Genomic DNA, 21,346 nt, shown 5'->3' on the forward strand with positions numbered 1-21,346 from the left:
TCTATAAACTGACTACATACTACTACTATAAACAGATTCTGCCGTCTGCACCATTTCCACCCTTACCATATTGGCATTAACCTGTCCCTGTGAGGCACATTTTGATTTGAAATACTTTAATTTTGCCTTGGCCTCTTCTAATTGTTCATTTACAGTTAAAAAGGAATTTGTAGCTTGAACAATTTGGGTTCTTAGCATGGATATATTCATTTGTGCCTCATCTAAGTCTTTGGACAGCTGATGGCACTGAGTGTTCAAGTCAGTATTTTCTTGTCTTATGCTAATAAGGCCTCTACAGAGGCCTTGAATGAAAAGGCATTTTCGTTTATTTGTTTTCTTTCTAAACTCTTGAGAATGAGAAACCATTTGTTTCTGAATATCGTGCCATGTGTGTTCTGGAAAATTACCCTTTCTTGTCAAAATATTTGTGTACAATATCTGTGAGTTCTTGAAAATCAAAAGGGTTCAAATTTGAGGTTGCAGAAGTCTGCCTTGGTTCATGGGCCTTGCTCATATATTTATATGGCCTAAATGTCCCTGTCTGTGTGTAGCCTTTGAGATTGAAATGCTCCCACTGATGAAGGAGGGATACTTTAGTTAATAGGTAGAAAATCGAGGTAAAGCGTGTTAGGCAAGAGTCATTGGCATAAATAATACACTTATGCCCACACTTGCCCACACTGGTTACTACCTGAAATTTACAGGCAGAAGTTTAGCAGGAAAAAATATAAGTGTCAGCTGCCAGTTCCAGTCCAGTGTACACTAGGCCTTTCACCAGGGCAGAGACTGACAAGAAATAGAATTAAAAGCACAAGGTAAAAAAGTAAAAGTTATTAGTACAGATGTGGCATGTCTTAATTGAGTGACTGTTTTCACTTTGAACCCTTCTTTTCTTCAGAGCAGCTCAAATATTCTTACATGCAACACACTAGCAAGCATATAATAGCAAATCATAAAATGCATTATCCCAGGACAAGCAGGCAGCATATTCTTGACTGATGGGTGACGGCACCGACGGAGCCCCGGTACGGACAATTTTAGAGTGATTGCACTCTAAGAACTTAGAAAGTTCTGGTAGGCCGCACCGCGCACGCGCGAGTGCCTTCCCGCCCGACAGAGGCGCGCGGTCCCCAGTTTTCTTGTTTCCGCGGAGCCAAGAAGACGCGTTTCTCTCAACAGCCGTTGTGAGAAAATTTTTGGTTTCTTCCCGCTCGCGTAAACGTTTCAAGGAGATATTATTTCTTTCATTTCTCTTCTTTTCTTTTCCTTTAAAAAAAAATATATATATATTTCTTGTTTTTTTCGTTTTACCCTGGCGAGGCCTATTGCCACCATCGAGGCCTCGGCCTTCGATTTGGCTGAAGCCGTCTTTACATTCATGCCCCCTCAACCGGGTTTAAAAAGTGCCAGCGGTGTGCACGACCAATTTCACTCACTGACCCACATAATTGGTGTCTACAGTGTCTTGGTCCCGACCATCGAGCTTCTACCTGCACCCGCTGTGCGACTTTGAAAAAGAGAACTCTTAAAAATAGAGAAATTCAACAAAAATTACTGTTTGGTGCCGAAATGTCTGATTCTACCACACCGGCACCGACATCGGCTCCGGCGCAGTCGGCACCCACATCATCGACACCACGCGATACCGCGTCGATGTCGACTCCTTCAGGTAAGCCGGCTAAGAAGCCTTCCCCGTTGGAGCGTCCTCCGGTCTCGATGGCAGCGAGCCCAATCCTGCCGACCTCGAGGCGCCCATGGAAGCGCTCCGCCCCAATAGAGGTGAGCCCCTCCACATCGGGTTCCTCATCCTCGGGGCGTAGAGCGGCACCGCAGGTACCACAAAAGAAAAAAGCGGTACCGGTGCCCTCTCTCGAAGAGCGTATAGCTGCTGTTCTGCAGACACAACTTAAAGAACAGTTACAGCACCTCCTGCCTTCGCTTCTGGCACCGAATCTTCCGGCACCAGTTCGGTCTGAGCCACCGGTACCGACAGTGGACCGTCCTATTTTATCAACTTCCACTTTATCGGTACCGGTACAATCTGTTTCCTCGGTCTCCATGCCGATTCTTGCACCGGAGCCGAGAGCTCACCACCAAACTGTACAGACTTCGGCTCCGGTGCATATGGTGACATCCCCCGGTACCGAGTCAGGCAGGTCAGGGAAATCTCTTCGCAAATCCCGTCATTTAGAGCCATCCACACCGGAATCTCGAGACCGGAGTTTTCAAGTGCGAGATCCTGATTTGTGGGGGGACTCAGAGGATCCTCTTCTTTCTGAGGGAGAATGCTCTTCTGGTGATGAGGACCCGTCTGCTTTGGGACCCTCCTCTAGACCAGATGTGTCTTCTTTTTCTTCCTTTTTGAAAGAGATGTGTGATTCCCTCTCCATTCCTTTGGAGGCTGAGTCAAAGAAATCCAAAGCTTTTCTGGATGCTCTGGATTTTGACCAGCCTCCAAAGGAATATCTTAAGTTACCTCTCCATGACATCTTGAGAGAGACTTTTTATAAGAATCTAGAATCTCCTTTAACTATCCCTGGAGCTCCCCGAAAATTAGATTCTTTGTATAAAGTCATTCCTATTCCTGGGTTTGACAAACCCCAACTACCTCATGAGTCCCTTTTGGTTGAGTCCACCCTCAAAAAGTCTAAAGGGGCTAGTGTATATGCTTCAGTCCCTCCTGGCAGAGAGGGAAAATCCATGGACAAATTTGGAAAAAGGCTATACCAAAATGCGATGTTAGCCAATCGATCAGGAAATTACGCATTTCATTTCTCTTTCTATCTTAAGCAGCTTATTCAAAATCTTACTGCTTTTGAGAAATATCTTCCTGATCGGAAAAAGTCTGCTTTTCACCAAAATTGTTCTTCTCTTTTACAGCTTCGTAAATTCATGGTCAGATCAATTTATGATACTTTCGAACTGACCTCCAGAGCTACAGCTATGTCAGTGGCCATGCGACGGTTGGCCTGGCTTCGGGTCTCAGAACTCGACGTCAATCACTAGGATCGACTAGCCAACGCGCCTTGCTTGGGGGATGAGCTGTTTGGAGATTCCATGGACTCCACTACTCAAAAACTATCGGCTCATGAGACTAGATGGGACACCCTTCTTAAAACTAAGAAGCCTCCACCGACCAGGCCTTTTCGTCCACAATCAACCTACCAACGTAGATTTGTGGCTCGTCCTCTGCCTCAGGCTGCACAACAGCCTAGACGTCAAAGGCAACAACGACCAGCTGCTAGACAACCTCAACAACAGCAGCAGGTAAAACCTCCACCTTCACAAAAATCTACTCAACCCTTTTGACTTGGTTCTCCAGAACATAGCCAGTCTTGTTCCTTCTACTCACCTTCCACAGCCTATAGGAGGACGCCTTACTTATTTCATAAGCCGTTGGGAATTCATCACGTCAGATCAGTGGGTCCTAAACATCATCCGCCACGGCTACTCTCTCAATTTTCAGACTCTACCTCCAACAAGTCAACCAAAAGAGTCTGCTTTGCACACTCCTCAGTCTTTCCTTCTTCTCCAAGAAGTTCAATCCCTCCTCCTTCTGAACGCCATAGAAGAGGTTCCTCTAGATCAGAAGGGACAGGGATTCTACTCCCGTTATTTTTTAGTCCCCAAAAAAACAGGAGATCTCAGACCCATTCTAGATCTCCGCGATCTCAACAAATGTTTGGTCAAAGAAAAGTTCAAGATGCTTTCTCTGGCCACTCTTTACCCTCTTCTCAATCAAGGCGACTGGCTATGTTCCCTAGATCTCAAAGAAGCATACACTCACGTTCCGGTCAATCCGGCCTTCAGACAGTATCTCCGCTTCATGATCAATCATCGTCATTACCAATACAAAGTGCTACCATTCGGTCTAGCCTCATCTCCAAGAGTATTTACCAAATGTCTGATTGTGGTGGCTGCCTTTCTACGTTCCCACCTCCTTCAGGTGTTTCCTTACCTGGACGATTGGTTAATCAAAGCCAACTCATCTCAGTTAGTACTCCAGGCCACCAACCAGACCATTCTATTTCTACGTTTGCTGGGGTTCGAGATCAATCTACCCAAATCTCATCTCATCCCCACTCAGAGACTTCAATTCATAGGAGCAATCTTGGACACAGTCCTCATGAGAGCGTTTCTACCGTCCAACCGTCTTCAGACGCTTCAATCTCTATGTCAGCAGGTTCTTCATCAGCGTTCCATATCTGCCAAACAAATGATGATACTCTTGGGTCACATGGCCTCCACAGTTCATGTCACACCCTTCGCACGTCTTCACCTGCACACTCCTCAATGGACCCTAGCTACCCAGTGGTCCCAAGCGACGGATCCTTGCTCTCGACACATATCTGTGACATCATCTCTTCGTCAATCTCTTCAATGGTGGTTGATATCCTCAAATCTCTCCAAAGGTCTTCTGTTCCATCTACCTCCTCATCAACTTATCATCACCACCGATGCCTCCCCTTACGCCTGGGGAGCTCATTTGAACGAATTCCAAACTCAAGGACTTTGGACAGCCCAGGAAATGAAACATCACATCAACTTCCTGGAACTAAGAGCAATGTTTTATGCCCTCAAGGCTTTTCAACATCTTCTCTTCCCTCAAGTCCTCCTACTTTGCACAGACAATCAGGTTGCGATGTATTACATCAACAAGCAGGGTGGAACAGGCTCTCGCCTCTTATGCCAGGAAGCCCAGAAGATCTGGACTTGGGCCGTAGATCACCATCTGTTTCTAAAAGCTATCTACATACAAGGCGAACAGAATTCCTTAGCAGACAAGCTCAGCAGAATTCTCCAGCCTCACAAATGGACTCTCAATCCCTTAACTCTCTAGTCCATATTCGATCAATGGGGCACTCCTCAGGTGGACCTCTTCGCAGCTCCTCACAATCATCAGTTGCCCCAATTCTGCTCCAGACTTTACTCTCCTCACCGTCTAGCAGCGGATGCATTTCTTCTGGACTGGTCCAACCTGTTCCTGTACGCTTTCCCCCCTCTTCCGCTCATGTTAAGAACCTTGTTCAAGCTCAAGAGGGAACGAGCCACCATAATTCTGATTGCTCCACGGTGGCCCAGGCAACATTGGTTCTCCCTTCTACTTCAACTCAGTTCCAGGGAACCTTTTCTTCTTCCACTGTTTCCTTCTCTGCTTACGCAGCATCAGGAGACTCTTCTACATCCCAACCTCCAGTCTCTGCACCTGACAGCTTGGTATCTCTCGGGCTGACTTCTCATGATACTCTTTTGTCTCAGCCTGTTTGTTCCATTCTAGATGCCTCCAGGAAACCAGCCACTCTACAATGTTACCATCAGAAGTGGACACGGTTTTCTTCCTGGTGTTTTCTTCATCATCATGATCCCACTTCTCTAGCGGTGGAGACATTGTTGGATTATCTTCTTTCTTTATCTGACTCTGGCCTCAAGTCTACTTCCATCAGAGTCCACCTCAGTGCTATTGCTGCTTTTCATGAGCCAGTCCATGGAAAACTCCTCTCAGCTCATCCCCTGGTGTCCAGGTTCATGTGGGGTCTTTTTAATGTTAAACCACCTCTTAAAGCCCCTCCTGTTATCTGGGATCTCAATGTGGTTCTTTCCGCCTTAATGAAGCCTCCATTCGAACCTTTAGCTACCTCTCCTTTCAAGTTTCTTACTTGGAAAGTTCTTTTCCTTATTGCTCTTACCTCTGCCAGGAGGGTCAGTGAGCTTCATGCACTAGTTGCAGATCCGCCTTTTACAGTCTTTCATCACGACAAGGTGGTTCTGCGTACACATCCAAAGTTTCTCCCTAAGGTTGTCTCTGAATTCCATCTCAACCAATCTATTGTTTTACCTGTCTTCTTTCCGAAACCTCACTCACATTCAGGAGAACAGGCTCTGCATACTTTGGACTGTAAAAGGGCTCTAGCTTACTATTTAGACCGCACTAAGCCCCACAGATCATCTCCCCAACTTTTTCTGTCCTTTGATCCGAATAAATTGGGATGTCCTGTTTCTAAACGTACGTTGTCTAATTGGCTGGCAGCGTGCATTTCATTCTGTTATGCTCAGACCGGAATGACACTAGAAGGTTCTGTCACGGCCCATAGAGTACGAGCTATGGCAGCATCTGTAGCTTTCCTCCGTTCCACTCCTATTGAGGAAATCTGCAAGGCTGCCACTTGGTCCTCAGTTCATACTTTTACATCTCATTATTGTCTGGATTCATTCTCCAGACGGGATGGACACTTCGGCCAATCTGTTTTGCCGAATATGCTGCCTGCTTGTCCTGGGATAAAGCACAGTTACTTACCGTAACAGGTGTTATCCAGGGACAGCAGGCAGATATTCTTGCATCCCTCCCACCTCCCCGGGTTGGCTTCTTAGCTGGCTTATCCTAACTGGGGACCGCGCGCCTCTGTCGGGCGGGAAGGCACTCGCGCGTGCGCGGTGCGGCCTACCAGAACTTTCTAAGTTCTTAGAGTGCAATCACTCTAAAATTGTCCGTACCGGGGCTCCGTCGGTGCCGTCACCCATCAGTCAAGAATATCTGCCTGCTGTCCCTGGATAACACCTGTTACGGTAAGTAACTGTGCTAACTGGTACCGGTAAACTACAAAGACTTTTGATAGTAAAATCTCATCAAATATAAAACCCAAAATATTACTGAAACTTTTCACAAGTGTGTCATCCAGTCTAAAACAATTTAAGGGTTCCAGAGGGTCTTTTGATTTCTATCTCACTCTGCCTATCAATCAAAAATACAAAGTCTATTGACAAGTAAAATCTCACCAAGTACCCCACAATATTACTGGAACTTTTCACCAGTGTGTCATCCAGTCTAACATACAATCAATCTAAAGGTTTTCCAAGGTCTTTTGATTTCTGTCTCACTCTGTCTATACTGCACAAGGTCTTCTAAGTGGAAAATACCATCTCTCACCTTGTCTTAGGCAGCCAATAACCCTATTGCACAGTGCATACAAGGAAAAAAAAATTGAATTCTACTTACCCAAATGAAATCATCAGGAAGGACCGAGATGAGCCCCCAAAATGTCAGGATTGTTAGTGGCCCCCACAATATATGGTTGGTGGGGTCACTTGAAAGGCGCCCTTACAAACGCCAGGTCCCAGGTTCAGTTCCCTCACTGAAGATTCACCAGGAGTAGAATCAAATAAGAAACACAGCCAAAGGTGATTGCATAAAGAATATATTATAGAAATAGTCTTACAAAAAAAGCAATATTTATAAGCATTACAATTAATGAGAGAGCAAAACAGTTTCCTTGCCTTACAGAGTCCAGAAGGAAGCGTGAAGTTCCAGGGAAAGGCAGAGAGAGAGAAAAGGGGGATGGGGTGATGCTTCATGTTCCATAGATAAAGGGAAGGATAGACAGAGAGCTGGAGAAAGAGAGAGCTGCTGATGTGTTACAGAAAGGAGGCTTTTATAGCTTGGAATCTTATTCTGTGTATAGAAACTATTGTATGTCCCAGTATTTTTCTGTTTAGAATTTGTAAACTGTTTGAAACAATGGTTAATTTAATTGATAAGGAGGGTGTGATACTTGCAGGCATGGTAGATGGGATTAGTCTCTGGCTTCTTTGTCCCATTCAAGCAGCCTATCTTCTTGATAAACAATCCAGTCTAGCTGAATGATTAATGTGTGTGAATTCTGTGCAGGAGCACAGAATTCTGCATCCAGAGTCAGATAATTTCCCATAGGCCTTTGCTGACATTAGTTATGCCAACTGAAAATGCTGTTTGCTAGCAATAGCTATGCTGACATGGGCGGTCTGTGGTCTATATTGGATCTCAGAGCCCTCAACAAATTTCTGGTCAAGGAGAAATTTTGAACATTGTCTCTAGCATCCTTATATCCCCTTCTGGATCAGAACGATTGGTTATGTTCTATAAGAACATAAGAAGTTGCCACCACTGGGTCAGACCAGAGGTCCATCGTGCCCAGCGGTCCGCTCCCGCAGCGGCTCATCAAGTCTGTGACCTGTAAAGTGATTCCTGACCATTTCTGTAACTTACCTCTACATCTATCTGTAACCCTCAATCCCCTCATCCTTTAGGAACCTATCTAAACCTTCCTTGAAACCCTGTAGTGTGCTCTGGCCTATCACAACCTCCGGAAGCGCGTTCCATGTGTCCACCACCCTCTGGGTAAAAAAGAACTTCCTCGCATTTGTTCTAAACCTGTCCTCTCTCAATTTCTCCGAGTGACCCCTTGTACTTGTGGTTCCCCACAGTCTGAAGAATCTGTCCCTGTCCACCTTCTCTATGCCCCTCAGGATTTTGAAGGTTTCTATCATGTCTCCTCTAAGTCTCCGCTTTTCCAGGAAGAACAGCCCCAGCATTTTCAACCTGTCAGCATATGAAAAGTTTTCCATACCATTTACCAGTTTAGTTGCTCTCCTCGACCCCTTCAAGTACTGCCATGTCCTTTTTGAGGTACGGCGACCAGTACTGGACACAGTACTTCAGATGTGGGCGCACCATTGCACGATATAGCAGCATGATGACTTCCTTCGTCTTGGTCTTGATACCCTTTTTAATGATACCCAACATTTTGTTCGCTTTCTTTGAGGCTGTCGCACATTGTGCTGATGTTTTCAATGTTGTGTCCACCATCACCCCCAGGTCTCTTTCAAGGTTGCTCACCCCTAGCAGTGATCCTCCCATTTTGTAGCTGAACATCGGGTTCTTTTTCCCTACATGCATGACCTTGCATTTCTCTATGTTAAAACTCATCTGCCAAGGAGGCTTACACTCGCATTCCTATTCATCCAACCTCTCTTCAGTTCCTCAGATTTCGGATGGGAAGTATGCATTTCCAGTAGAGTGCTGCCTTTCGGCCTGGCATCGTTTCCAAGAGTCTTCACTAAGTATCTAGTGGTGGTTGCAGCAGCTCTGCGGAACCATGGTCTTCAGGTGTTCCCATACCTGGACGACTGGCTCATCAAAGATTCAACATCTCAAGGGGTAATTGTAGCGACCCAACGGGACTACCTGGTTGCTACAAAGTTTGTGGTTCGAAATCAACTTTTCCCAAATCCCACCTCCAGCCCTCTCAGAGCCTACAGTTCATCGGAGCTGTACTGGATACTCTGCAACTCGGAGCATTCCTTCCTCAACAAGGTCTGGATGTTCTTCAGCTTTGCCACAAGGTGTCTTCTCTTCCTTCAATCTCAGCGAGACACATGATGGTGTAGGGTCATGAAATGGTTAACTGTTGTTTAAAATATTGCTCTGGTCTACATAGCTGAAGAAAGTGTACAATCTATTGACTTCATCTGCCTAAAATGTATGTCCCTACCTTACCACATTGTAAGCTGAATAGATAAGAGTTTGAGCCATGATGTACCCTGCCCTTCTGTACATTTTTCATTTAGAACTGTAAGAGTTAGATAAGTGACTTACTAGTGTGAGCTTAGGACCAATAATAATTGTAGAAAAGTTATAGAAGTAACAAATGAAAATTGTAGTTTTTGCATATATTAGTTTGCAAAAAGGGCATAAAAGTCCGTGTATTTCCTGTTTCTGACACTCTAGTAGGCAGACTATTAACTGCACTAGAGTCCGGTATACCGTAATAAATTTCTTGTACTTTCTTCACGCCTCTGACTTTGTGTGTCCAAGTGACCTTTCAATGGTACTACTCGGTCACATGGCTTCTGCAGTTCATGTGACTCCTTTTGCCAGACTTCACCTCAGAGTTCCTCAGTGGACCCTGGCATCTCAGTGGGTGCAGGCTTTCGACCCACTTTCTCAACACATCAGTGACTCCTCCTTTGAGGCAGTCTCTCCACTGGCGGATGCTCTCTTCCAATCTCTCCAGAGGCTTGCTGTTCCAAATGCCCCCTCATCAGAAGGTCCTCACGACAGATTTCTCGACCTACACTTGGAGGGCACATCTAGACGGTCTCCGTACTCAAGGCCATTGGTCTAGCATGAATCGTCAATGTCGCATCAATCTGTTGGAACTTGGAGCGATCTTCAGTGTTCTAAAAGCTTTTCAACATCTTCACAACAAAGTTGTCCTCATTTGAACGGACAATCAAGTCGCTATGTACTATGTCAACAAGCATCGAGGCACAGGTTCTCTCCCTCTTTGCCAAGAAGCTCTGCAGCTTTGGACTTGGGATGTCTCTCATAACATCTTCCTGAAAGCAGTCTACATTCAAGGGAAGAACAATTGTCTGGGAGACAAATTGAGTCGCCTTCTCCAATCTCACGAATGGACTCTCAATTCGTCGTCTATTCGTCACATTTTTTCTCTATGGGGGACCCTTCAGATAGATCTCTTCGCGTCTTCCCACAACCACAAACTGCCTCATTTCTGCTCCAGGATATACTCTCCTCACTACATGGAGGCCGACACTTTTCTTCTGGAATGGACGAACAAGTTTCTCTATGCGTTTCCCCCTGATTGTCAAGACTCTTGTCAAGCTCATAAACAATCATGCCACCATAATTCTGATAGCTCCTCGGTGGCCCAGGCAATCCTGGTTCTCCCTTCTTCTTCAACTCAGCAGCAAGGAGCCATACCTTCTACCAGTTTTTCCATCTCTGCTTACACAGAGTCAAGGGTCTCTTCTTCATCCCAACCTGCAGTCTTTACACCTGACAGCTTGGTACCTCTCAACGTAACTCCTCTTCAGTTTTCTCAACCTGTTCGGGACATTTTAGAGGCATCCAGAAAGCATGCTACTAGACAATGCTACCACCAAAAATGGACTAGGATTTTCTACGTGGTGCATCTATCACAACAAGGAGCCTCAAGCTACCTCCTTGTCTTCTGTCTTGGATTATCTTCTGCACTTATCTACCTCTGGCCTCAAGTCCACATTCATTCGGGTCAATTACATTACATTACATTACAGATTTCTATTCCGCCATTACCTTTCGGTTCAAAGCGGATTACAAAAAGAGTTATGGAACAAGGGTTACAACGTTAGATCAGAGAAGGTTTCCAAGAGAGGGAAAAGTAGGATCTGGGGTTAGGGAGGGGATGGTAAGAGGTGGGTTAAGCTTTATCATGGTATTAAGCTTTATTAAGGGATTTCTTGAAGAGTATAGTTTTTATTTCCTTTCTGAACATCTTGTAGTCTGGGGTTGTTGTCAATAGGTTGGAGACTTGGTTGTCTATCTTCACTGCCTGAGTGGCCAGTAGTCCATTGTATAGTTTTTTCCAATCTCAGTGCCATTGCGGCTTTCCATCAACCTATTGACGGGAAACCCCTCTCTGCTCATCCTCTGGTTTCCAGGTTCATGAAAGGACTTTTCCATGTCAAACCACCTCTTAAGCCATCTCCGGTGGTTTGGGATCTCAGTGTTGTTCATGCTCAATTGATGAAGCCTCCTTTTGAACCAATGGCTATGGCTCATCTCAAATATCTCACTTGGAAAGTGGTGTTTCTCATTGCTCTTATGTCTGCTCAAAGAGTCAGTGAGCTATAAGCATTAGTTGCTGATCCACCTTTCACAGTATTCTACCATGACAAGGTAGTACTTCGTACTCATCCTAAATTCTTACCTAAAGTGGTTTCAGGATTTCATCTCAATCAATCTATTGTGCAGCCAGTGTTTTTTCCAAGACCTCAGTCTCATCCTAGAGAATCAGCTCTTCATACTCTGGACTGCAAACGTGCTTTGGCTTTTTACTTAGAACGCACCAAACCATACAGATCTGCTCCTCAACTTTTTGTCTCCTTCGATCCAAACAAGTTGGGACATCCAATTTCTAAACGCACCATCTCCAACTGGATGGCTTCTTGCATCTCTTTCTGCTATGTTCACGCTGGACTGCATGTACAGAATTGAGTCACAGCCCACAAAGTCAGAGCCATTGCAGCTTTAGTAGCTTTCCTCAGATCCACTCCTATTGAGGAAATATGCAAAGCTGCTACCTGTTCCCGGTTTATACTTTACTTCTCATTATTGTCTGGACGCTTTCTCCAGACGGGATGGCCATTTTGGCCAAGCAGTATTGCAAAATTTATTTTCTGAATTGCCAACACTCCCACCATCCCATTCTGGTTAGCATGGAGGTCACCCACATGTGAGAATAGGCTACATTCTTGTCCTGGGATAAAGCACAGTTACTTACCATAACAGATATTATCCAGGGACAACAGGCAGCTATTCTCACAACCCACCCACCTCCCCTGGTTGGCTTCTCTGCTAGCTATCTGAACTGAGGAGACACACCCTAAGTTGGGCGGGAAGGCATTCGCGCATGCGTGATGCGGCAGACTCAAAACCTCAGAGTTTCTTCAAGCAAGTCTGCTTGCGAGGCTGTCCACAGCCGGGCTCCGTGGATGATGTCACCCACATGTGAGAATAGCTGCCTGCTGTCCCTGAATAACACCTATTACGGTAAGTAACTGTGCTTTTAGTCCGCCCTAGAGTGGGTACAGAATGAGAGAGGGGATGCAGGGATTCTTTTTGAGACAGTATAAGTATATTCTGTTCAACAAAAGCAGCATTAATTAAAATATTTTACAATGCATAACGAGGTGAAATGAAACTTGTGTGCAAACTGCATCAACAATTCAAGAGATACTCAATTTGCAATTATTTATTTATTTTTTACACCACTGTAATTTAATTTTTTTTTTTTTCTTTGACCATAAGGGACAGTGGAAGTAATCAAGACCTCTGACCCTCCAGACATGTCTGAGACAGAAAGCAGACTAACAAACTGACAGGAAGGGCATCAAGACTGATATTCATGTTTACAAAAAAGAAGATTAGCAATAGTAAGAACCAAATCTTCAATTCTAGTGCAACAGGAATATCAGTCTTGATCAGCGGTATGTACAAAAGCAGTGCCTAGGGAGGGACAAGTGAGCTTTCTGCCTGAACCAAACACTATATCCCTTCTGGCTGCTACATGCACCCTGTAAAACTTGGTAAAAGTGTGGAGGCAAGACCACGTGACTGCCCTACAAATTTCTTTAGGTGAGACAGCTTTAGTCTCTGCCTAGACAATTCCATCCCTCTGGTGGAATGTGCCAGTTTTGTATTGTTTCTAGTTTTTTATTTATAGACAAAATATCATTATTATTTTCTGGGTCAAGAGGGTGGATAAGTTGAATATCGTCCGCATAAGAGAAAGAAGTAAAACAATTGACTGGCAGATGCTCAGTAATGGAGAAAGGAAAATATTGAACAGAAGAGGCGACAGAATAGAGCCTTGGGGAATCCCAAAGGATGAAGAATAGGCTTTAGAGTATTTGTTATTGAACTTAACGAGAGAAGTACGTTTGGAGAGATATGAAATGAACCAGTTAAGTACTTGGTCACTAATGCCTATCGATTCTAGCCAATTGAAAAGTAAATCGTGCTCTATTGTGTCGAACGCTGCGGATATGTCCAATGAGAACAGAACAACAGATTTGTGGTGATCTAAAAAATAATGAATATTAGTTATTAGGCCTGTCAGTGAATATTCGGTGTTGTGAAATTTACGAAAACCTGTTTGGTTGGGTTGCAAAACATTGGTTGTTTCAATGAAATCCGAAACCTGATTAAATATCAGTTTTTCTGTTAATTTGGCCAAAAAGGGAATATTGGCAATTGGACGATAGTTTGTAGAATCATTTGTACTAATTTTGTGGTCTTTGAGTATCAGAGTGATGATAGCGGTTTTCCAGAGGGAAGGGACTGATGTAGTGAGTAAGCTTTTAAGGATGAGTGAGTGAATAAAGGGCCCAAAATAAGAAAACAATTTTTTTAGGTAAAATGGGGGAATAATTTCAGATCGGGAACTTTTTAAGTTGATTTGTTGGAAGAGAGCTTCAATGTCTTTAAGGGAGGGAATTTTGAAATTAGAGCATTTGGCTGTCGGAATAAATTAAGTTTGGTGATTGTTCGTAAGACTACTAACTGAGTTAGAATGAAATGTACTTCGGATGGTTTTGATTTTTTGGTTGAGTACGTCGGCTAAATCCTGTGCTTTTAAGGTGAACTTCTGAAAAGTATCATTTCCTATATTCTTCTAAGTAATGGATTTTAGAATGTTATATAGGATAGATGAGTTTTTTGCTTTGTGGATTTTGTCTGAATAATATTTATTTTTGGCCTGGTTAATTTTGGTTTTATAGGTGGATGCCTTTTCTCTATAATTTTGAAGATTTGTATGGGATTTAGAATGACACCATTTTCTTTCTAAAGAACGAAGCTGTTTTTTTATGAGATAAAGCTCTGCCGTATACCAGGGGTTAGATATTTTACAAGGCGATATAGTTTTAGAGATTATTGGCGCTTTACTGTCTAAAAGAGATTGTAAAGAGGAGTTCCAAGTTGATGGTTGGTCTTCAATTGAATTAAATGTGGCAGTTGTAATGGATGGGTCAAAGAAAGGCAAAATGTCTATAGTTTCTAATTTGGAAAAGTCTCGATGTGAAGTAAGTTTAGTTTCTGAAGAAGTTTGAAATGATATTTGTTTATGGAAATGAAGATTGAAAGATATAAAGTGATGATTGGACCAAGGAACTGGTGAGACTAATGGAACAGAGTGAGCGAAATATTGGGATTTAGGAGAGAAAATCATATCTAAAGTGTGATTGGCCAAATGAGTTGGACCCACTCTTATTGGTTGTAAGTTTAGAGGATTTAAGATATTTAATATGTCCAAGGTATTAGTATTAGAGAGGTCGTCGAAATGGATATTAAAGTCACCTAAGATCAGAGGAAGGGATGTAGAAGAGCAGAAATCAAATAGTAGATCTTAGAGCAGAGCAATTTTGTTTTGTCCTACTGGTGGAGGGACGTAGATTAATAAAAAATTGAGGTTGGTGTTCGAATTGAGCTTAAGATGGAGATATTCAATGGTGGCATTTCCAGTGGAGTGGTCACTGAGATTAATGAGATTTTTTGAAATATGACAGCTAGGCCACCGCCTTTACGATTATAGCGGTGATTCGAGAGGTAATCATAGTTAGGAGGACAACAATAGGAAAGATATGCTTCATCACCTTCGGTAAGCCAAGTTTCAGTGATAAAGAGAATGTGTAAACCCTGATGGAGGATGGCATCTTTGAAAAGGTGATGTTTGTTTTTAATGGATCTTGCATTGATGAGTCCTAGTTTCAAGCTTTTATTTTTAAAAGAGACGTTTGTGAAGTGGGTTGAAACAGTGGATATGGCACTAAGATTTATAGACGGAGGAGAAGTTGGGATTTCTAATAAAAATAGGTGTCAAGGTGTTATTGTTCTGTGATTTGAGGGACGATGGCCCCAAAGAACTGGAATGTTATTAGTAGTTGTAGGCATGTTGAAATTTGGGGAAATGTTAAAAGGGTAATTTAGGAATCCAGTAAGAGAAATGTCCAATGTTTAAGAGCCAGTGTGCGCTGTCCCGGAAAACAAGTGCAGCTGATGCTGAAGATAAGGAGCAGCCAAGCCAGAAGGAAGATGGGCACACACTTGCAGGCGACACTTCACGGACTGGCAGGAAATTTTTGCAGACTGGCACCTGTCCGTGGACCAGCGGTTGAAGAACACTGGGCTAAAGAGAAGTATGTAAAGAGAAGCCCATAAGCAGCTGTCTAGGGAAAGGCATTATGTTCAGCTCCCTATGGATCACTCTGAAACGATTTTTGGAGAATTGGTAAAGGTGGTAAGACATGGGAAGGACCAGGGTTTGTGACCAACAGTGAATATAAATATCTAACTAATCAATTTTATAAGGTACCTGTTTTCTATCATCTCCCTAAAATCCATAAGGATCTCTATAATCTGCTTGGCCCAAAGCAGGTGGTAAACTCCATCTAAGGCTAAATACCGACACGAGACCGATAGCGGACAAGTACCGTAAGGGAAAGTTGAAAAGAACTTTGAAGAGAGAGTTCATGAGGGCGTGAAACCGTTAAGAAGTAAACGGGTGGGGTCCATGCGGTCTACCCGGAGGATTCAACCCGGCGGGCTATCTGATGGGCAGCGGCCGGCCGCCACCAGGGTTTCAGGTGCCATCCCTCCTGCCCCTCCCTCTGCCTTGCGGCGGTCGGGGGGTGATGGTGGGGGACGCCCCCCAGGTGGCTCCGGCCCCCGCAGGGTGCATTTCCTCCAGCTGCAGTGTGCCGTGACCGGCTCTGGGTTGGCTGGGAAGGCCGGTGGGGAAGGTGGCTTGCCACCCTTAAAAAGCAGCGCATGTTAGAGCCCCCGGCAGCAGCTTCGCCATTTTGTAATAACAACTCTGGACAGATGATTAAGAAGTTACACTTGAGTTAAGTAACAGATAAGATCTGAAATATGGATACATAGCAATATTAGCTTTTCACGTATTTATACATAAGAAACATATTTATTTATAAAATTAAGAAGAAAAATTTTATAAAATTGAAAGAAAAACAAAAGTTCTTTAGAAATTCAATAAATAGACAATTGGACTGATGATAGTCTGCAAGTTGGTTACTCACCGAGACTAGTTCCGAAGGTGATACCAGCAGACACTTGAGTTTCATAGTCTATAAATTCAGTGAATTTTTCAATTTGGCAACAGCCTATGAATATTGGGAGTAATTGTGTGGTACACTGAATAATTGAAGAGATCTACCTGAACCAGAAATCTCTATGAATCTTGGTGAATCTGTAAGATGTACTAAGCCAAATCAACAAGTTTAAAAAATGATAAATCACCTGAATCGGATGGTATACATCCCAGGGTACTGAAAATCTCAAAACATGAAATTGCTGACCTGCTATTAGTGATATGTAACCTGTCACTAAAATCATCTGTGGTACCTGAAGATTGGAGGGTAGCCAATGTTACGCTGATTTTTAAAAAGGATACCAGGGGAGATCTGGGAAATTACAGACCGATAAGCCTGACTTCAGTGCCGGGAAAAATGGTGGAAACAATTATAAAAAATAAAATTGTGGAACACATAGACAAACATGATTTAAAGCAGTTGTCTCAAACTCAAACCCTTTGCAGGGCCACATTTTGGATTTGTAGGTACTTGGAGGGCCTCAGAAAAAAATAATGTCTTATTAAAGAAATGACAATTTTGCATGAGGTAAAACTCTTTATAGTCTATAAATCTTTCCTTTTGGCTAAGTCTTAATAATACCTTCTTTGTATTCTTTACTTTTAATTTGTAGTTCTCTCCATTTTCCTATTGTTTCTAATTGGTTATGATTGTTTTGTGAGTATTTAGTTGTTTACTGTCTCCCTCTTTTTAAATATAAATTGTAAAATGCTTAGAAGTTTTGATTTGCGTTTCATCAAAATTTTAATAAACTTGGAATTTATAGTAAAGAAACATATGATCAAGAAAATTTAATTTTACTTTTGTGATTATGATAAAACATACCGAGGGCCTCAAAATAGTACCTGGTGGGCCGCACGTGGCCCCTGGACTGCGAGTTTGAGACCATTGATTTAAAGAGACAGCATCTGTTCAGCCGAGGGAGATCATACCTCACCAATTTGCTTGACTTCTTTGAAGGTGTGAATAAACATGGATAAAGATGAGCTGATTGATGTAGTGTATCTCGATTTTCAGAAAGCTTTTGACAAAGATCCTCGTGAGAGGCTCCTGAGAAAATGAAACAGTCATGGGATAGGTGGCAAGTGGATTAGGAATTGGCTATCGGATAGAAAACGGAAGGTAAGGTTAAATAGTCATTTTTCTCAATGGAGGAAAATAAACAGTGGAGTGCTGCAATGATCTGTACTGGGACCAGTGCTATTTAACTTATTTATAAATGATCTGGAAATTGGAACGACGAGTGAGGTGATTAAATTGCACATGACACTAAACTGTTCAAAGTTGATAAAACGTATGCGGATTGTGAAAAATTGCAAGCAGGATCTGGGTATTGCATTCAATTCTGATCTCCTTATCTCAAGAAAGATATAGCGGAGTAGAACTGGTACAAAGACAAGGGGACACTTGATGAAGTTACAGGGAAATACTTTTAACACCAATAGGAGGAAATATTTTTTTCACTCAGAGAACAATTAAGCTCTGGAATGCATTGCCAGAGGTTGTGGTAAGAACAGATAGCGTAACTGGTTTTAAGAAACGTTTGGACAATTTCCTGGAGGAAAAGTCCATAGTCTGTTATTGAGAAAGACATGGTGGAAGCTGCTGCTTGCCCTGTATCGGTAGCATAGAATGTTGCTACTCCTTGGGTTTTGGCCAGATACTAAGGACTTGGATTGGCCACCATGAGAACAGACTACTGAGCTTGAAGGACCTTTGGTCTGACCCAGTAAGGTTATTCTTATTTTCTTAAGGGAAGACATGGAAAAGTAGATTTTGAGAAGAAAGCAGAAAAATGGAAAAAAGTTGAATGTTAAAAATTAATGCCAAAGATATATGCAGGTTTGATCCAAACAGACTGGGGATTTTGAATTACAGTCCACTCGAGGGGGCAATACAAGGTACTTTCATAATAGAACAAAACACAAAAGACCACCCCTTTCATCAATACTGGGCAAGTTTCTCAAATACTATCATCATATAACATTTAAAGGCTTTTAAATATTTAAGTGTACAGTGCCTGAGTCCTTTGGTCTACACACTTGATGTTGGGCGTTTTTTTTTCAACATCAAGTGTGTAGACCAAAGGACTCAGGCACTGCACACTGCAAATAAAATCATTATAAAAAGCTTATCCTTGCGGCTTCCTGATGTAGCTTAGCGAAACACAGACTGTGTTGGAGCCGTGAACTGACCTTTTCAGATAAGTGGTCTACTGTTAAACAGCTTTTGTAGAGCCATAACATTTGCCACTCCAGTAGAAGCAAGAATCCTTGCTCCATGCAATGTGTTATGATTAAAATTCAAGCCCCTTTCCAGCGACGTTGTACCTCTGCTGTGGCGCCTTGCTGAAGAGCTTATGAGCACATATAAATATTTAAAAGCCTTTAAATGTTATATGATGATATTATTTGAGAAACTTGTCCAGTATTGATGAGAGGGGGGGGTCTTTTGTGTTTTGTTCTATTTTGAAAGATATATGCAGGGCAGAAAGTGAAGGAGAGAAAAGCAGTCAATGGATAAGAAGGCCCTGTAAACACTGTTAAGAGCATAGACAGAAGGAACTGCAACCAGAGACTGAGAAAAAGATGGTAAGTATAATAAAATCACCAGACAATAAAGGTAGGAAAAATGATTTTATTTTCAATTTACATTACATTACTGATTGAAATGTATCAGTTTTGAGAATTTACTGTAGATCTACTTATATATGAAAAAAGAATGGAAGAAATTGCATTACAATTAGTAATGTGGACATTGAGTCTGGGAGGAGCTGGGGCAGAGATTGGGTAGTCAGTGGTCGGAGTACTTATTTGATATTTGTTAGACTTAGGGGGTACTTGACTTGAAAAAGTTGAGAAACACTGGTCTACTATACTTCTATCTTAGCAGGGTGGTTATCACCAAGTCTGAATAGCCTTGCACACTAAACTCAAGAGCCAATCCTTTAAAACCAAAGTGGTCTGGATCCTCCAGGGCAATGGGGCCTTGTGAGATGAAAGGTAAGCCTGAGCCCCTTGCCCCTCAGTAAACGTACTAGGTCTGCATACCATGGTTGTCCAGGACAACCAAAATTACTCGCCCCTTGTGGAATGTTATCTTTCGAAGGACTCTTCCTATCATTGGACATAGGGGAAACACATGCAGGAGTTCTGCTTGAGACCAGGGCTGGACCAGAGCATCCAGGCCATCATTTCCCGGCTCATGTCTTCAACTGAAAAACAGAGTGACATTTTTATTGCAGGCTGATGCAATGAGATCAAACATCAGTTGCCCCCAGCACTATACAATGTTGTCAAAAGCTTCCTGAGAGAGGCCGCGTTCCGGGATTCACTGTATGTTGACTTGGCAAATCTTCATGCACGGTATCCACTCCAGCTACATGTGCTGCCAAGAGAACCAATAGATAGGCTTCGGCCCATTGGAACAGCATTTGAACCTCCAATCTCAGCGGGACACTCCGGGTATCTTCTTGCTGATTGATGTAGGCTTTAGCTGTGGCATTGTCTGAGAAGACACGGACCACCTTGCCCTCCAAGATGCTCTCCAGTGCCCGAAGGGCTAATGTGATCACTCTCAACTCCAAGCAGTTGATTGACCAATCCTTCTGCAAGGGTGTCGACCGACCCTGCAGCGAGCACCCTTGGTAATAGGCTCCCCTACCAAAGAGGCTGGCATCTGTCATCAAGATCTTCCACATGGATATATGCAGCGGCATTCCTCGGGATATGGTCTGTGGCTCCAGCTAAGACAGCACTAAGTCCAATGCATCTGATTGTAAATGCGCTCTTGCCCAGGGTACTACATCTATCGTTGCCACCCTGGACCACAGCAAATGAAGATAATGCCATGCCAATGGAGCTGGCCTGTCCTTTATTGTCAGAATCTGATGCCTGAGCTTTGTGCACTTCTAGAAGAAAGACCCTGTTCCGATCTGTATCTAACAGCATTCCAAGGACCGTGTTGGAGCCCAAGTGACTCTTTCTGAAGTTTATCACCTAGCCTAGGCACTGCTGTTGCCAAGATCCCCGAGGGGCCAGGCTGGCTTCTATAGCTTTAAAAAAGCTTCATATGTCATATGTACGAATTTGGGAGCGAAGCATTGCCCAAGTTGCCTGGAGGGACCTGGCAAGACCTCCCATGGTGCCTTCTGGTGCTTGTCCGCTGGCATACAGGGCTTTACCAGCAACACAAACTCCATTTTTTGTCTCCAGCCAAAATTTCAAGCCCAGAAAACATTCCATATGGACTCCAATCCCCCCCCCAGCGGTATGAGAAGGGGTGAATCCTGAAGCCTCCACCCCCCCTTGTGGCACGCCACATGGAACATGGCATGCCACATGGAACAATGACCCCCTTGGACAGGCGTCCACCACAAATCTGGCATGAGTCCATTGGAGCTCCACCCGAGGAGTATGTCTATGCTCTTTTTAATTAAAAAAAGGAACGGTTTTGAGGCAGATGGAGGCTTTTAAAATCAAATCCAGAAATCCAAGATGGCTGCCATGAGTGATTTTAGCACATAAAATGGCCCATGGAGGCAAAAATTTAAACACAAAATTCAGGGAAGGGGTTTTGAAGGTGGTTGGGGGACCTTGTCCCTAGCCTCGGAAACCTCCTAAAAACAACTTTTAAGGATCCCCTTCCCCCCCTCCCCCCGACCAGACACAACCCATTTGTCTGGTCTAGTAGAACTCAAATAGGAAATTATCAGGTAAGAACAAATTTTACTGTTCTGTTTAAATACAGAGCTATATCCCCCCTCCCCTGGAAAAAATAAGGAAAACTTCTATGTATGAGTGGTTAATTAGTTCTTTGCCCCCCCCCCCCAAAGGCTGCTGTTTTCACCCTTGAAAATAGA

The 21,346-nt window shown here is 43.4% G+C and overlaps 1 protein-coding gene across 3 annotated transcripts in view; it reads left to right on the forward strand.

Annotated features, from left to right (window-relative positions):
* The window catches only part of GET1 (guided entry of tail-anchored proteins factor 1), a 116,636-nt gene that overhangs the window by 21,216 nt on the left and 74,074 nt on the right, over positions 1-21,346 (forward strand). Inside the window, exon 1 of one of the 3 annotated variants that reach the window (XM_033941831.1) lies at positions 19,058-19,076. The exons of the other annotated variants lie outside the window; for them this stretch is intronic. Coding sequence (XP_033797722.1) covers positions 19,074-19,076 — 3 coding nt within the window. The 5' untranslated portion in view covers positions 19,058-19,073. Of the gene's footprint in view, positions 1-19,057; positions 19,077-21,346 lie in introns of those variants that run through there. 3 annotated transcript variants of the gene reach the window in all.

The sequence above is a fragment of the Geotrypetes seraphini genome, chromosome 4 (assembly GCF_902459505.1).
Source record: "Geotrypetes seraphini chromosome 4, aGeoSer1.1, whole genome shotgun sequence".
Classification (NCBI taxonomy): Eukaryota; Metazoa; Chordata; class Amphibia; order Gymnophiona; family Dermophiidae; genus Geotrypetes; species Geotrypetes seraphini.